Consider the following 15,959-nt stretch of genomic DNA (forward strand, 5'->3'; position numbering starts at 1 on the left):
GCTGCAGACCCGTACAGATTTGCCGCCAGTAACATATTTTGGTGCCGTGTTACTCTGATACGTTCTGCTGCTAACACTGTTTTCTTCTATTTCTTAGCTCTTGTGCTTCCTTTATTTTTTATTTTTGAGACGGAGTTTCACTCCTGTTGCCCAGGCCAGAGTGCAGTGGCGTGATCTCGGCTCACTGCAACCTCCACCTCCTGGATTCGAGCAATTCTCCTGCCTCAGCCTCCCAAGTAGCTGAGATCACAGGCATGCACCACTACACCTGGCTAATTTTTGTATTTTTAATAGAGACGGGGTTTCACCATGTTGGTCAGGCTGATCTAGAACTCCTGAGCTCAGGTGATCCACCCGCCTCGGCCTCCCAAAGTACTGGGATTACAGGTGTGAGCCACTGTGCCCGGCCTCCTGTGCTTCCTTTAAAAGCCCCTATGTCTCATTTCTCAGAGGCCTGAAACATACACTGAAGAGTCAGAGTAGCAGCAACCCAGATGCTCAGCTTCTTGGCCCCCCACGTGGTTCTTTCAAAGGCTGGCATTTGTGGAGGAGTGAGGATCACTGCAAGTTCCTCTCAGCCACCTGTCAGCTCTGGAAGCTTCAGATTCCTTATCAGTACAGTGGGATAGCCGGTAATGGCTATCTCAGTTGTAAAAAGTGTGCTTCTTGGAACTTCAGAAGACGTAACTGAGTGCTCGCAGGCAAATGTTACATCTCTCCTTTGCTAATAGAATCATTTCAGTCTCTTCCGTGCCACATCCTCCAGATGCCCCTAATGTATTGACTGCAGAGACATTTAAATAAATTAGGAGGCATTAACCACTGACATTTCTATTTCAGTTGCAGGAAAAATGTAATCAACAAGGAAGCCAACCTAGTATTCAGAGGATCAAGGGAGGTTCCTGGATCCACAGGCCCTTCGGGCTGATGTCTTATAAATAGATCACATTCAGGCTAATCTCATATCACGTTGTCTTTGGGTGTGAAGGACTTGAAAAAAATAAACTTGTTAGCTAAATAAATCCTGAATGGATAGGGGCTTGAGTGGGAGGTGTCAGCTGAAAAGATGTGATCGCATGTCTGTAGGCCATCTGTGTGTTTCGAGGGAAATTATGACTGAGAGGTTGTGAGAATGAAAGGAAGACCATATGACACCGAGGTGTCTCTCTTGAAATTAGATCCCACAAAAATCCAGTATGGCCTGTGTTAACCTTGCGGGAAGAGAAATGCCACACCACCCGCTGCATGACCAAGCCATTTCCCGTAGCTGCGGTAACAAATGACCACGTCTAACGAAAGCAAATTCATTATCTTACGGTGCTGGAGGTCAGAAGTCTGAAATGTGTCAGCAGGGCTGCATTCCCACTGGAAACTCTCGGGAGACTCCGCTTCCTTGCCTTTTCCAGCTTCTAGAAGCCACCCAAATTCCTTGGCTGTGACCCCCTCCTCCCTCTTCAAAGTCAGCAGCATAGCACCTTCAAATCTGTGACCTCTGCCTCCATAAACACATCTCCTCTTTCTTCGGCTCTCCTCCATCCTTGTGATTATGTTGGGCCTACCCAAATAAGCCAGGATAATTACCTAATCTTAAATCCTTAAATTAAGTACATCCACAAACTTCCTTTTGTCAGGCTCCAGGGATTAGATTGTGGACATCTTTGGGGAACTATCATTCAGTCTACACACCAAAGTTGTCAAAGTTATTTTTGTTTCCATGGTGACTGCTGGGTCAAACTGGCATGCAGGTAAACTGCTTCTGTGATTGTCACTGCTCTGGTGGCTGGCATTTCTCCTCTGTTTTTCATAGATTATACAGAGCTGGGTGTGAAACTGACCCAGTAGTCCCATGGACTGTTCTTTTTGATAAACACAGAAATTGATCCTTCTGTTCTTAAAGTTTGAAACTTTTGTTTTATCTGAGTTCCTTCCTCAGGAAAGGACCTTCAGACCTCTGCAAAAGGGTATCAAAGAACTGCAACTCACCAGAGCACCAGGGTCCTGACAATGAGATGCCAGACCCCTCATTCATCATGACTGCTTACTTGCCCCTCCCTAGTTCCTGTTTTCTTACATATCGTTACATTTCTTCCCTGCTATGTAAACCTTTCGTTTTAGTGGGTCAGGGAGAAGGGTTTGAGACTGAGCTCCCATCTCCTCAGCTGCAGCACCCTGCTAAAGCCTTCTTCCTTGGCAATACTCGTCTCAGTGTTTGGCTTTCTGTGCGGTCAGTAGCAGGACCTGGACCACACCTGGTGTTTTGGTAACAGGTGCACAATAGTCATTTAATCAGGGCCTATCTCAGGGGCTGTGTTCAGCACCAGGTCTTATTTTTAATCTAAGAAAACAAGAAAATGGTTTTATTCGATGTTGAGTCATAAAATGCTAGAATTTGAGGAAATGTAAGAGATGGTGTGATCCAAGAATGAGGTGCAGAGAGGCTGACGGGACTTGCCGAGGTCAACAGCTATAATACTTAGTGAACCAAAAAACTAGCACCTGCTCCGTAGTTCTCCTCTCATTACATCACCCAGATTGTGAATTAGGCTTGGGAAGCACTCTGGAATTAGTGATGGCGTATGTGATTTTGTCATTCCCCAGCACCGTGATATCAGGTAAATAATGTAACATTTAAAAAAAAACTAAAGCCAGCCGGTCGTGGTGGCTGACGCCTGTAATCCCAGCCCTTTGGGAGGCCGAGGCGGGAGGATCATGAGGTCAGGAGATCGAGACCATCCTGGCTAACACGGTGAAACCCTGTCTCTACTAAAAATACAAAAAATTAGCTGGGCGTGGTGGCGGGCGCCTGTAGTCTCAGCTACTTGGGAGGCTGAGGCAGGAGAATGGCGTGAACCCGGGAGGCGGAGCCTGCAGTGAGCCGAGATAGCACCACTGCACTCTGGCCTGGGTGAAAGAGCGAGACTCCGTCTCAAAAAAAAAACAAAAACAAAACTAAGGCCCAGCACGGTAGCTCATGCCTGTAACCCCAGCACTTTGGGAGGCCAAGGTGGGTGGATTGCTTGAGCCCAGGAGTTTAAGACCAGCCTGAACAACATGGTGAAACCCTGTCTCTACAAAAATTAGCGGGGGCATGGTTGTGTGCACCTGTAGTCCCAGCTAGCCTGGAGGCTGAGGTGGGAGGATCACTTGAGCCTTGAGAGCTTGAGGCGGCAGTGAGCTGTGATTGTACCACTATACTCCAGCTTGGGTGACAGAGCAAGACCCAACCTCAAAAAATAAAATAAGATAAAATAAAAAACCCAAGAGAAAGAAAAGTTAGATTTTCATGAAGTTCACTGATCTAAGGTAACCATTCTTCATCAATGTGGCTATGGCAAAATATGACAGAATAAGGGGAGCTAGATTTCAGTCTCAGGATGGAGACTTTTTTTCTTAGTTTCAGAGATATGGTCTAAGGAATATCGTTGAAACGTGTCTGAAGGGAAAAAAATCTAGCTTTCCTGGACTTTAAAAAAAAATGCTTGTTTTTCTTCAAAGTTGATAGAGAAGCATTTGTCGAGGGCTCACTATGTGAATGTGGTCCTAAGTCCCGAGAAAAAGACAGACAAGATTTTATTGACATTTATTATTTATTTTTTGAATTTTCAAACTCCTGAAAATACAGAGAAAGACAGTTTTAAATTAAATTTTAAATTAAATTAAATTAATGCAGTACTCTTCATGCTGCCAAAGTAGGGCATTGTAATAGAAGACGTAATGATCGCAAAATGGGAAATGTAGTTCAAAGTACGTCCCTACTCCTTTTAAATTCCTTGTGGTTGGGAACTTACTTCTCTGCTTACCTTGAACTGCTTAATCTGCCAAAATTGAACAAGCCAAAGCATTTAGGCATGGTTAAGGTACGGAAAATTCAAAATTTGGATAAACTCTGAGGCAGATGGAAGAAATAAGTGCCAGCCCTACCACCTGCCTCAGCCCTTTCCTGTTTGGGTTCATACTTTTCCCGCAGGCCTGGCTTGCTGATTCATGGCTTATTTTTTCCCTATAGTATATGTTAAGTCAGTTTCTTCTATACCATAAATCACCCCAAAGGAGCAAGGCAGTTTGCTTTGGAAACCAAATGAATATTCTCAGGTCACTTGCTGTCTTGTGAAACATTTGTAACCATATTTTGGAGTATGGAATTATTGAGGGAAATGAAAGTAGTTAGAGGTGACATGCCTAGTTTGACTTGGAGAATCACTAACATTTTTCCTTCTTCGTAGCCTTGTGGTAGGAAGGTAAATTAAGCAGAAGGAGAAGAGGAGAGAAATGGTGTTGAAAGGGCTATTTCTCAGATGAGTTGGAGGTGGTGGGGGAGATACTGGGAATATTGAAAACCAAAGTCAATTTCAGATCAAAATTCCTTCTACCTACAAGGGTCTGAGGTTTCTGAAGTGGGCTAATTGACAATAGCCATCATTTTGTGATAGCCAGGTCAGGCTTCGAGACTGATTGATCTGCCAAGCATTTTAGATATGGGCCACTGACTCAGAAATTGCACAAAGAATGATTGCAGCAGTAAGTAGTTACAAGTTCATGCAGTTGCAGAATTCTCTTGACGAGAGTACTCTTGAAGCACTCTGATGTGTTCTTTGTGCAGCCTTTGACTGAATACCATTGAATGCCACCTGACGGAGAGAAAAGAGGTAAGGAAATTTCTTGGGAGGTACAACCTATGTGGCCTCAGATGCTAATAGGTTAAAAAAGAATACTAAGCAAAACTTTAGTCTTATCAAGATACGAATCTAGCATTTCCACCATTAAGAATGGTTCATTTCATTATTTTACCTTTAAGAACTCCCACTTAGACTATTGTAGTTGGGTACATTGCATACACAAGATTTGAAACCGTAAAACAAAAAAGCTTTCAAACTCAGATTGTAAAAGCCATGCAATTGCCATTGACTATGTAGAATTTCTGAAGTGCAAGCTGTTTTGAAGCTTCCTGATAATCATCCACCAGTTTTATCCAGGTTGTGAGTTATTCAAAGGGCTGAATGTACAGAAGGATCCTTTAGATGTGTTAAGGGCCTCTCAGAAATGGAGGCGTATGTATGACCTCACTTAATTCCTTCCCTGATTAAAGAAGTAATGCATGATCACTGTAGAAAACACAAAAAATGCACACAAGAACAAAATAAGTGACAGTAACATCCGGTAATTCTACCACCCCAGTTCCAGTTGTAGGTAGGAGGACAAAAGGAGCTATTCCCCAAAGACAGCAAAACGTGATGACTGGAAACTTGGACAAAATGGTGGGTTTTCAGCTGGGGATGATTTTGCTCTCCCTTTCCCAGCACATCGGGTAATACCCAGAGACATTGTTATTGTCAGAACTGGTTGGGGCGGCAGGGTGGGGTTGGAGGTGCTCTTGGCATCTAGTGGGTAAAAGCTATGATGCTGCCGTACATCCTACAATACAAAAGACTGCCCTCCATTAGAAAGAATTCACCTGCCCAAAATGTCAATAGTGCAAAAGTTGAGAAACCCTATTGATAAAACTATCAAAAGCATGAGGATCAGTTGTTTGTCTTGCATTAGTGTAAATGGCAAATTTCCCAAATTAGGAAACTGCTCTTCCGAACACCGTAGTCATTCCAGGCCTTCGACCCATCAAGAACTATTGTTAATATTTTGTTGAATAAGCTTCCAGGCTCTTTCTTATACATAGAGTATTTTAATCCTAATTCTGGTGTCCGTCTGGCTAGATGACTCTCTGGCCACATTCAGGAAGAGAAGAGCCAACATCTCATGGGCCCAGGGAGTCTGGATATCTTTCCCATTCCATAAAGAAGGGGCTGTGACTAGCAGAGGGGAGAACTGACCTTGGAGAGGGGACCTAAACTAGAAAGATTGAACAGAACCCAAGTAACCCTCTTAATACCAAAATGCCTTGCGATGTGACCCCATGATTCTCATCCTCTCTCCAAACTAATTTTGATCTCTAATTTTTGTTCTTCCCTTCCAATTCCACAGAAAAATTTAGAGTTTTGTTTTGTGGATTTTTATTCATCAGTGGTATACTGAACATACTTGTTGGCAACTGAATTTTTTCCCACTCAATATGTTTTAGAGATTCCTCCATGTTAACAAGGGGATCTGGTTCATTTTGAGTGTTGCATAGCACTCCATGACCTGCATATAACACAGTTGAATGACTAGTTCCCTATAGATGAACGTTTAGGTCATTTCTTTTTTTATTTTTTTGAGATAGTGTTTCGCTCTTGTTGCCCAGGCTGGAGTGCAATGGCATGATCTTGGCTCACCGCAACCTCCACCTCCCGGGTTCAAGTGATTCTCCTGCCTCAGCTCCCCAGGTAGTTGGGCATGCGCCACAACACCCAGCTAATTTTGTATTTTTAGTAGAGATGGGATTTCTCCATGTTGGTCAGACTGGTCTCGAACTCCCCACTTCAGGTGATCTGCCCGCCTTGGTTTCCCAAAGTGCTGGGATTATAGGCATAAGCCACCACGCCTAGCCTATTTAGGTCATTTATATTACTTTACTATTAAACGTAATGCTGCAATGATAACCTTGATACATGTGTTAAATGTAAATATTTTTCCGCAGTAGATACCAAGAAATAGAATTGCTTTGTCGAAGGCTGTGTTTATTTAAAATTTTAATGGAAATTCACAAATTGTCTAAAAAGATGCTGAACCAATCTAAGCTGTCATTGAAAATGTCTGAGCATTCCCATTTCCCCATACTAACTCCTGATATAATAAAACTTTTATATTTTTTACCAATCTGATGGGTTAAAAATATTATATTGTTTTCATAATTTGCATTTCCTTGATTTTTACTAACAAGGTTGAGTAGGCTTTTATATTTGTAGGTTACTTATATTTATCCTTGTGGGAATTGCCTTCCTACTTCCTTTAATAAGGTATTTACTCTTGATTGTTGGTCTTTTTAAAATTGTTTTTGAAGTTTTTTATTCTGGATAAATATTAATGTTATCCATGTTTCTTATATTTTCACCCAGTTAATTCCTTATCTTTTACATTTTGGAATTATCACACATTTTATAAATGTTAAACTCTTCATATATTCAAATGTATTCATTATTTCCTTTACAACTTTGGGGTTTGGGATTTTTTTTTTTTTTTTTTTTTTTTGAGACAATGTCTTACTCTTGTCACCGAGGCTGCAGTGCAGTGGTTCAATCTCGGCTCCCTGCAACCTCCGCCTCCTGGGCTCAAGCAAGTTTCCTGCCTCAGCCTCCATGCTGAGTAACTGGGAACATGGTGGTGCAAGCCACCATGCCCGACTAATTTTTATATATATATATATTTTTTGTAGAGACAGGGCTTCACCATGTTGCCCAGGTTGGTCTTGAACTCCTGAGTTCAAGCAATCCACGCACCTCTGCCTTCTAAAGTGCTAGGATTATAGGCTGAGTCACTGTGCCTGGTCTGGATTTTGGATGTTAAAGAGCCTCCGTTGTTTCCTGCCTTCCTTCCTGCCTTCCTGCCTTCCTTCCTTCCGTCCTCTTTCTTTCTTTCTCTTTCCTTCCTTCCTTCCGTCCTCTTTCTTTCTTTCTCTTTCCTTCCTTCCTTCCTTCCTTCTTTCCTTCCCTCCCTCCTTCCCTCCCTCCCTCCCTCCCTCCTTCCTTCCTTCCTTCCTTCCTTCCTTCCTTCCTTCCTTCCTTCCTTCCTTCCTTCCTTCCTTCTTTCCTTCCTTTTCGAGACATGGTCTCACTCCGTTGTTCAGGCTAGAGTGTAGTGGTGTGATCACAGCTCACTGTGGCCTCAACCTCCTGGGCTCAGGTGATCCTCCCACCTGGCCTCCCCGGTAGCTGGGACTGCTACAGGTGTGTGCTACCATGCCTAGCTAACCTCCATTCTTTCAAACTTAAAATGTTTCCCAGTATTTTCTTCCAATGTTTCATTATTTGGATTTTTATGTTTTGGAGAAGGTCAGTTTCACGGGCATGCAACTGGTGCACAGGGCCCAAGTTTAGAAGGGCTCTGAAAATTGTGTATTACTTTTTTGTGAGTACGTGAGTGGTGTGAATGAGACAATATATAGATTATTAGGAATGTGTGCTCTGGAGTCAAAGTACTCACATTTGAATCTTGTCTATAAGACTCATTAGCTATGTGACTGTGCAAATTACTTAATCGTTCGTGTCTCAGCTATCTCATCTTTAAAATGGGGATAGTGACAGGATCCATCCAGCTCTTTTCATTGTTTTGTTGGTGTAATGTAGCCCTGGCAAAGCCCTTAGTGTAGCATCTGGCATATGAAAGTTTGTTGTGATAAGCATTTTCCCTGTGCTTATTTTAATTAAAATTTTTAAAGTGTCAAAACTTACCTTGAACGTGGACCTCTTCTTTACAGTACTGACCAGGTTCTGCCTGGCAGGTTCCCAGGTCTAAAAGACATCCATGGAAGGGCAGTGAAAGATTGCATGCTCTGCAAATCAAACCTCCAACATCTCCAAGTACGGGGGCAGAAAAATGAGAAAGTAGTGATAGATACGAGAGAGAAAACGAGGAAGGAAGAGAGATCAAAAAAATAAAGTAGTGATTTTTGACTTTATATATATGTATTTATGTTATATATATATTTTATGTTATATATATTAAATATATATATTTTATTTTTTTTTATGTTTTGGAGAAGGCCAGTTTCACGGGCATGCAACTGGTGCACAGGGCCCAAGTTTAGAAGGGCTCTGAAAATTGTGTATTACTTTTTTGTGAGTACGTGAGTGGTGTGAATGAGAAAGTATATAGATTATTAGGAATGTGTGCTCTGGAGTCAAAGTACTCACATTTGAATCTTGTCTATAAGACTCATTAGCTATGTGACTGTGCAAATTACTTAATCGTTCGTGTCTCAGCTATCTCATCTTTAAAATGGGGATAGTGACAGGATCCATCCAGCTCTTTTCATTGTTTTGTTGGTGTAATGTAGCCCTGGCAAAGCCCTTAGTGTAGCATCTGGCATATGAAAGTTTGTTGTGATAAGCATTTTCCCTGTGCTTATTTTAATTAAAATTTTTAAAGTGTCAAAACTTACCTTGAATATGGACCTCTTCTTTCCAGTATTGACCAGGTTTTGTCTGGCAGGTTCCCAGGTCTAAAAGACATCCATGGAAGGGGATTGAAAGATTGCATGCTCTGCAAATGTATATATATATATGTATACTTTTTTTTTTTTTTTTGAGACAGGGTTGCACTCCTGTTACCCAGGCTGGAGTGCAGTGGCACAATCTCGGCTTACTGCAACCTCCGCTTCCCAGGCATAAGTGAGTGATCCTCCCACTTTGGCCTCCCAAGTAGCTGGGACTACAGGCACACACACACCGTGTCCAGCTTTTTGTATGTTTAGTGGGGAGGATGGGGTTTCGCTATGTTGCCCAGGCTGGTCTCTCTGCTTTGGCCTCCCAAAGTGCTGGGATTAAAGGTGTGGGCCATTGTGCCCAGGAAGTAAGCAATATTTTAAAAATTCTAAAACCTAACGTAAATTATTATTTTTTTTTTGAGATGGAATTTCACTCGTTGCCCAGGCTGGAGAGCAATGGCGTGATCTCGGCTCACTGCAACCTCCACCTCCCGGGTTCAAGCGATTCTCCTGCCTCAACCTCCTGAGTAGCTGGGATTACAGGTGCACACCACCACGCCCGGCTAATTTTTTGTATTTTTAGTAGAGATGGGGTTTCACCATATTGGCCAGGCTGGTCTCAAACTCCTAACTCAGGTGATCTACCCACCTCGGCCTCCCAGAGTGCTGGGATTACAGGTGTGAGCCATCGCACCAGGCTAAAATTATTTTTTATTTTGAGAGTTTAGTGAGGGAAATTTCGAAGCGTATGCTGTATTTATGAATTGGAAGCACCTTGAACTGTGGTAATCAGTCAGGAGCCCAGGTGGTCTAAACAACTTAGTTGGTTAAAATTCATTCAGTTCCTCAGTGCTTAATTAAATCACCCCAAATTTATTTTACCAGAAAATTTAATTTCAGCCACATATTCACTGTTAGGGCTTAATTTCAGTGCCTAAGGTAGCATATTATATATAGTCGATTCTTCATGAATATTTATTGCTTCATTAATGTTTACATATTGGTTATCTTCCATACTCAAATTCAGTGGCTTGAAAATATTATTCATTTTGTTTATATAGAAATAGCCCAGAGATTCTTGAACTGGTCAATATTGGTAAGATTGGAAGACATTATCTAGAAGATTGTTTTCCAAATTCTACTGTGCATCAGATTTCTTTAAGCAGATTAAATAAACTCACAGATTCCCAGGGCCCCCAAAAACCTGAGTTAGAATCTATGGAAGGTGGGGCTTGAGAATTTGTATTTAGATCTGCAGAAATAGCTGAGGGGATATGATTTAGCAATCAATGTCTAGACCAATGTTTGTGAATCATTGATGCTTCCAATTCAAGGATCTTTCTTTTTTTTTAGAGACAGAGCCTTGCTCTTTTGTCCAGGTTGGAGTGCAGTGGTGCAATCTCATCTCACTGCAACCTCTGCCTCTCGGGTTGAAGCAATTCTCCAGCCTCAGCTTCCCGAGTAGCTGGGACTACAGGCGCCCACCTCCAAGCCCAGCTAATTTTTTGTATTTTAGTAGAGATGGGGTTTCACCGTGTTGCCCAGGCTGGTCTTGAACTCCTGAGCTCAGGCAATCTACCTGCCTCAGCCTCCCAAAGTGCTAGGATTACAGGCGTGAGCCACCGCGGCCAGCCTTAGGGATCTTTCTTATAGCTTCTGCAGGGAGCTTTGGCCAGTGATAGAGAACTGATCACCATTAAAAACAGCTCAGATTGTTAAAAGATTCTTTTGAAACTGAGCCAGAATTTCTCTGAGTGCTCACAGTTTCCATCTTCCACTATATGATGACCACTGCCATGTCACTCCTATTCATTGATGGCCCCAAAGAAGGGTTTACCAGATGTTTTCTGCAATGTGTTTTATATCTCCCTCTGCCATATTGGGAGATAGAAGAGAACATTTTTAATAGAAAACAGTCTGGCTGATGAGGCTAATTAACCTTTGTTGATGATTTTCCCCAGGCTCAACCTCATCTAAAGACACTTGGGAAATTTCACATTGGTTCTGCCACTAAGCGTGACAGACTTTCCATTCATAATCAATGATCAATCAACAATTTTTTTTTTTTTGAGACAGAGTTTCACTCTTGTTGCCCAGGCTGGAGTGCAATGGCATGATCTCAGCTCACTGCAAGCTCTGCCTCCTGGGTTCAAGCAATTCTCCTGCCTCAGCCTCCCGAGTAGCTAGGTTTACAGGCATGCACCACCACGCCCAGCTAATTTTGTGTTTTTGGTAGAGACAGGGTTTCTCCATGTTGGTCAGGGTGGTCTTGAACTCCCGACCTCAGACCTGATCCACCCGCCTCAGCCTCCCAAAGTGCTGGGATTACAGGCGTGAGCCACCACGCTCGGCCCTACAATTTCTTAATAATTTTCTATCCTTTTAACTTATGCTTTCCTAATGACTTACCACCTAAGCGGCCGAATAAGATAACACCTAAGAGGCGGAGTAAGATAACACCTAAGAGGCGGAATAAGATAACACCAGCAAAAACAATCCTTCTCATTCTGATTTCCAAGCCGAAAAGGAGATGAAAGGAAAGACACGTCCCACTGATTTCTGGGGAAGCAATAAAGTTACACATTTATGTTAGCTATTTTAAAAACGGAAAGGACTGGTTAAGTTTTATTGATTTCATTAAGACAATATAAATAAGTTTATTTTGTGAAGGAGGAAAAATAAGGTACCTGTCTTTATAAAAAAAGTCACCATATGGCTGGGCGCAGTGGCTCACGCCTGTATTCCCAACGCTTTGGGAGGCCAAGGTGGGCAGATCGCCTGAGGTCAGGAGTTCAAGACCAGACTGCCCAACATGGTGAAACCCCGTCTCTACTAAAAATACAAAAATTAGCCAGGTGTGGTTGTGGGTGCCTGCAATCCCAGCTACTTGGGAGGCTGAGGCACAAGAATCGCTTGAACCCAGGATGCAAAGGTTGCAGTGAGCTGAGATCAGGCCACTGCACTCTAGCCTGGGGGACAGAGCGAGACTGTAAATAAATAAATAAATAAATCCATAAAACTTCTAGTTCCAGAACATTTTAAGTTATTTTATTACCAAATATCACCTTCTCTCTTCAGTTTTTCCTCAGAATTATAATGGTTTCATACAGAAATATGAAGTGAAATAGATGATATTTCTAGAATAATATCCTGTTAGAAATCCTTTTAACTATTGGCCAAAAGGAAAATACACATATTCATTCATGCTCCTTTATGAATTATTATTATTATTATTTTTGAGATGGAGTGTCATTCTGTTGCCAGACTGGAGTGCAATGGCGTGATCTCAGCTCACTGCAACTTCGGCCTCCCGGGTTCAAGCGATTCTCCTGCCTCAGCCTCCCGAGTAGCTGGGATTACAGGCACATGCTGCAACACCCGGCTAATTTTTGTATTTTTAGTAAAGACGGGGTTTCATCATGTTGGCCAGGATGGTCTTGATCTCTGGACCTCATGATCCACCCACCTTGGTCTCCCAAAGTGCTGGGATTACAGGCGTGAGCCACCATGCCCGGCCTATGAATTATTAATAATACTTTCACTGCAAAAGACCTTATTTATGAGGGAAAAGCATTATGTGATAGTTAACGATAGTTAATACTTATTAAAATGAAGGGAAGAAATTGTAAGATTGGGTAAAGTATAATATTTCAGTTGTTCATGACCTACCTATCTTTTTCATTAAGGTACTATGGAAATTTTCCTGGGTCTGAACTTTCTTAAAAGGATGAGAACGAGTACAATTTGTGATGTGATGAAGTCCGTTACAACTGAAAGCGACACTCTGATCCACTAGATTCCAAACGGTTTAAACAGTAAAAACTGACCGAGTAAATGCGAATGTTTTTTCACTTGAACACTCTGATCTGTTTGGAACTTAATTTCCTTACTCATGAAATTAATATAATAAGGCTAAGTTGGTCAGTAGTTAAACTAACTGTAAATTTGGCTGAAGATTGCTATGTTCACTATGCAAAGATTAGGTAATTCAGAAATAGATTGCCTTGTGGGCATACTATTTATTATGTAAAGTACTTGGTCTTAATTTTTAAAAAAATTCCATATAGTCTTTAAAGCAGCACTTAGTGCATTCAGAAAGCAATTTGAATTTTAAAAAAGTTTATTTCCAAATTAATATATAGTTCCAAATTAATATACATTATTTTTGAAAAAATGAAAGTATTAAGAATGTTAAAATCCCCTTTGACTATGTTCCCATCAAACCCAGTGAGTGTCTCCTCCAAATGTAACCACATTATCAATATGTTGGGTATCTTTTTTTTTTTAAATCATTTCCTAAAGTTTATTCAAGGGTACTTTTTCTTCTGTGCATTTTCATCATAACACTTATAACATAGGATTGTGTATAATAATACTTTCTCTTTTACTTTTACAAAATAATATAATACTCTACATATTATTTTCCCCTTATATTTCATTAAAAAATATGTTAAAAATCTTCTTATGTCAGTCTTTCAAACTTTCATTATTTTTCATTGCTATATAATATTTTCTGGTATGGATACATCATATTTATCCATTTCCTGGTTGATGAGCACATACCTACTTTTTTTTAAAATAACAAACAATGCTGTAATGTGTGTATATGGACTTGGGCACATATGCAAATTGTTTCTCTAAGACAGATCCTGAAAATTGGGATTGCTTTTCCCAAGGCCTATCAAATTGCCCCTGAAAGTAGCTATAGAAATTTTGCCATCCACTGGCCGGGCACGGTGGCTCACGCCTGTAATCCCAGCACTTTGGGAGGCTGAGGCAGGCAGATCACGAGCTCAAGAGTTCGAGACCAGCCTGGCCAGCATGGTGAAACCCCCTTTCTACTAAAAATACAAAAAAATTAGCCAGGCGTGGTGGCAGGCGCCTGTAATTCCCGCTACTCAGGAGGCTGAGGCAGGAGAATCGCTTGAAACCGGAAGGCAGAGGTTGCAGTGAGCCGAGATTGCGCCACTGCCCTCCAGCCCGGACAACAAGAGCGAAACCCCGTCTCAAAAAAAAAAAAAAAAAAAAAATAGAAATGTTTCTACCCACCAGCAGAGGATGAATACTTTCCCCCCATATCCTCATTAATATTGAATCAAAGATTTGCAAAATAATATTTATTAATAGCTAAAAGTCTAGATTAACATTATCTTTTGCCTAGCAAGTTGCAGAGATGAAGAAATAGATGTATTATTATTGACAAAGGGTGTTCTCAAGTATGCACTTTTAGTCAAAGGGTGGGGAAATGTAAATGAGTGTGTGTATGTGTGTGTGTATGTGTGTGTATTAATACATATGTTAGTACCTATACTCAAATATACATACATACATAATTTGTATCACCCCATAGCTATAACTTTGTAGCCTGTTCTTTTTAAAACTTAACTTCATATTTTGAGTACTTATTTTGTCATTAAATATTTCTTTCTTTTCTTTTTTGAGACGAGTTTTGCTCTTGTTGCCCAGGCTGGAGTGCAATGGTGCGATCTCGGCTCACCGCAATCTCTGCCTCCCAGGTTAAAGCGATTCTACTGCCACCGCGCCCGGCCAAGAATACATTTTTAAAGCTCCTGTAATATTCAACCATATAGAGTTACTATAATTTATTTAATAATCCCCTCGTGTTTGGGGATCTTTCATTATAATTTTATTTGTGTTTAAAATTTTCTTTAGGGTAAGTTCATAGAAACTAAATTATCAGAACAAAAACATAAACCTTTTATATAAGTTGGCCGGGCGCAGTGGCTCACGCCTGTAATCCCAGCACTTTGGGAGGCTGAGGCGGGCGGGTCACCTGAGGTCGGAGTTCAAGACCAGCCTGACCAACATGGAGAAACCCCATCTCTACTAAAAATAAAAAATTAGCTGGGCGTGGTGGTGCATGCCTGTAATCCCAGCTACTCAGGAAGCTGAGGCAGGAGAATTGCTTGAACCCAGGAGGTGGGGGTTGCAATGAGCTAAGATCACGCCATTGCACTCCAGCCTGGGCAATGAGAGTGAAACTCCGTCTCAAAACAAAACAAAACCCTTTTATATAAGCCTTTTGATACACATTGGAAAATAGTTTTCTAGAAAGATAATACCAATTTAGAGCTACAGTGTGGCATGTTCATCTTCAAATTCATGACTAGACCATAATAACCCCTCAGTTAATGCTACTTTTGCTTCCATTCCTTCTTGAGATTTTCCTCTTGTTTAAATGTCTTCATTACAAGTTTTTCTTTGGCTCTAATGTGCCACTATTAAAAATTTATTTTCTTGAATGAAAGTGACATTATCTGATTAGTCGATCAACAAACATAATGTTCATACAAATATAAATTCGTAGGTATAATGATGATATTTTTCATGATATATATTATCTGTTTTTCCTTTCCTTTAGTGAAGATTGTTTTTCTGACACCTCCTAATTGATATCTGTAGGAAATAGGTTTTGGTAAAAACAAAGAAATCAATATGGAATATGGAGCCCTGAAAGTGGCCACTGGTATCTTGGAGTTATAGGTGGGCATTTCATCTGAGATGCTCTAGCAAAGCTACCTGGATACAAAATAGTAATACTCAAGTCAATAGGAGTATTTACTGTATGATTCCATTGAATGTATGAAGTTCAAGATAGGTGACACTTATGTGTAGTGATTAAAGATGGAGTAGTGGTTATCTCTGAGCAGGAGGACTGACATGAGAAGGGGCATAAGAAAGCCTTCTAGGCTGATGAAAATGTCTTATATTTGATGGGGGAGGTGAGCACATGTGTTTTTGCAAATATAAAGTGTTATTGAGCTGCACATCTTAGATTTGGACATTTTACAGAATAATACCTTCAGGGGTATATTTGTTTTCATTTCCCTCCTCATTAGTGATAAATCAGTGGAAAAATATT

At 41.0% G+C, this 15,959-nt stretch overlaps 1 protein-coding gene across 1 annotated transcript; it reads right to left on the minus strand.

Moving 5' to 3' along the window:
• Window positions 1–3,568: 3,568 nt before the first annotated feature.
• Window positions 3,569–12,863, minus strand: C9H9orf57 (chromosome 9 C9orf57 homolog). The gene is made up of 5 exons (XM_001147565.5): window positions 12,746–12,863; window positions 11,486–11,635; window positions 9,032–9,091; window positions 8,322–8,444; window positions 3,569–4,628 (listed from the first exon to the last, which is right to left on the minus strand). Exons 1-5 carry the CDS (start codon window positions 12,756–12,758, stop codon window positions 4,489–4,491), a joined length of 486 nt encoding a protein of 161 aa, XP_001147565.3. The 5' UTR covers window positions 12,759–12,863; the 3' UTR covers window positions 3,569–4,488.
• Window positions 12,864–15,959: the final 3,096 nt, after the last annotated feature.

The sequence above is a fragment of the Pan troglodytes genome, chromosome 11 (genome assembly GCF_028858775.2).
Source record: "Pan troglodytes isolate AG18354 chromosome 11, NHGRI_mPanTro3-v2.0_pri, whole genome shotgun sequence".
Lineage (NCBI taxonomy): Eukaryota > Metazoa > Chordata > Mammalia > Primates > Hominidae > Pan > Pan troglodytes.

What these genes read in the sequence shown, in the direction of transcription:
- C9H9orf57 (XM_001147565.5), bottom strand. An exon ending in CTTATTCGGCCGCTTAGGTG is followed by an intron (nt 9,092 to 11,485) that starts GTAAGTCATTAG and finishes GATGTCTTTTAG; the next exon opens with ACCTGGGAACCTGCCAGACA. An exon ending in AGAAGAGGTCCACGTTCAAG is followed by an intron (nt 4,629 to 8,321) that starts GTAAGTTTTGAC and finishes TCTCTCCGTCAG; the next exon opens with GTGGCATTCAATGGTATTCA.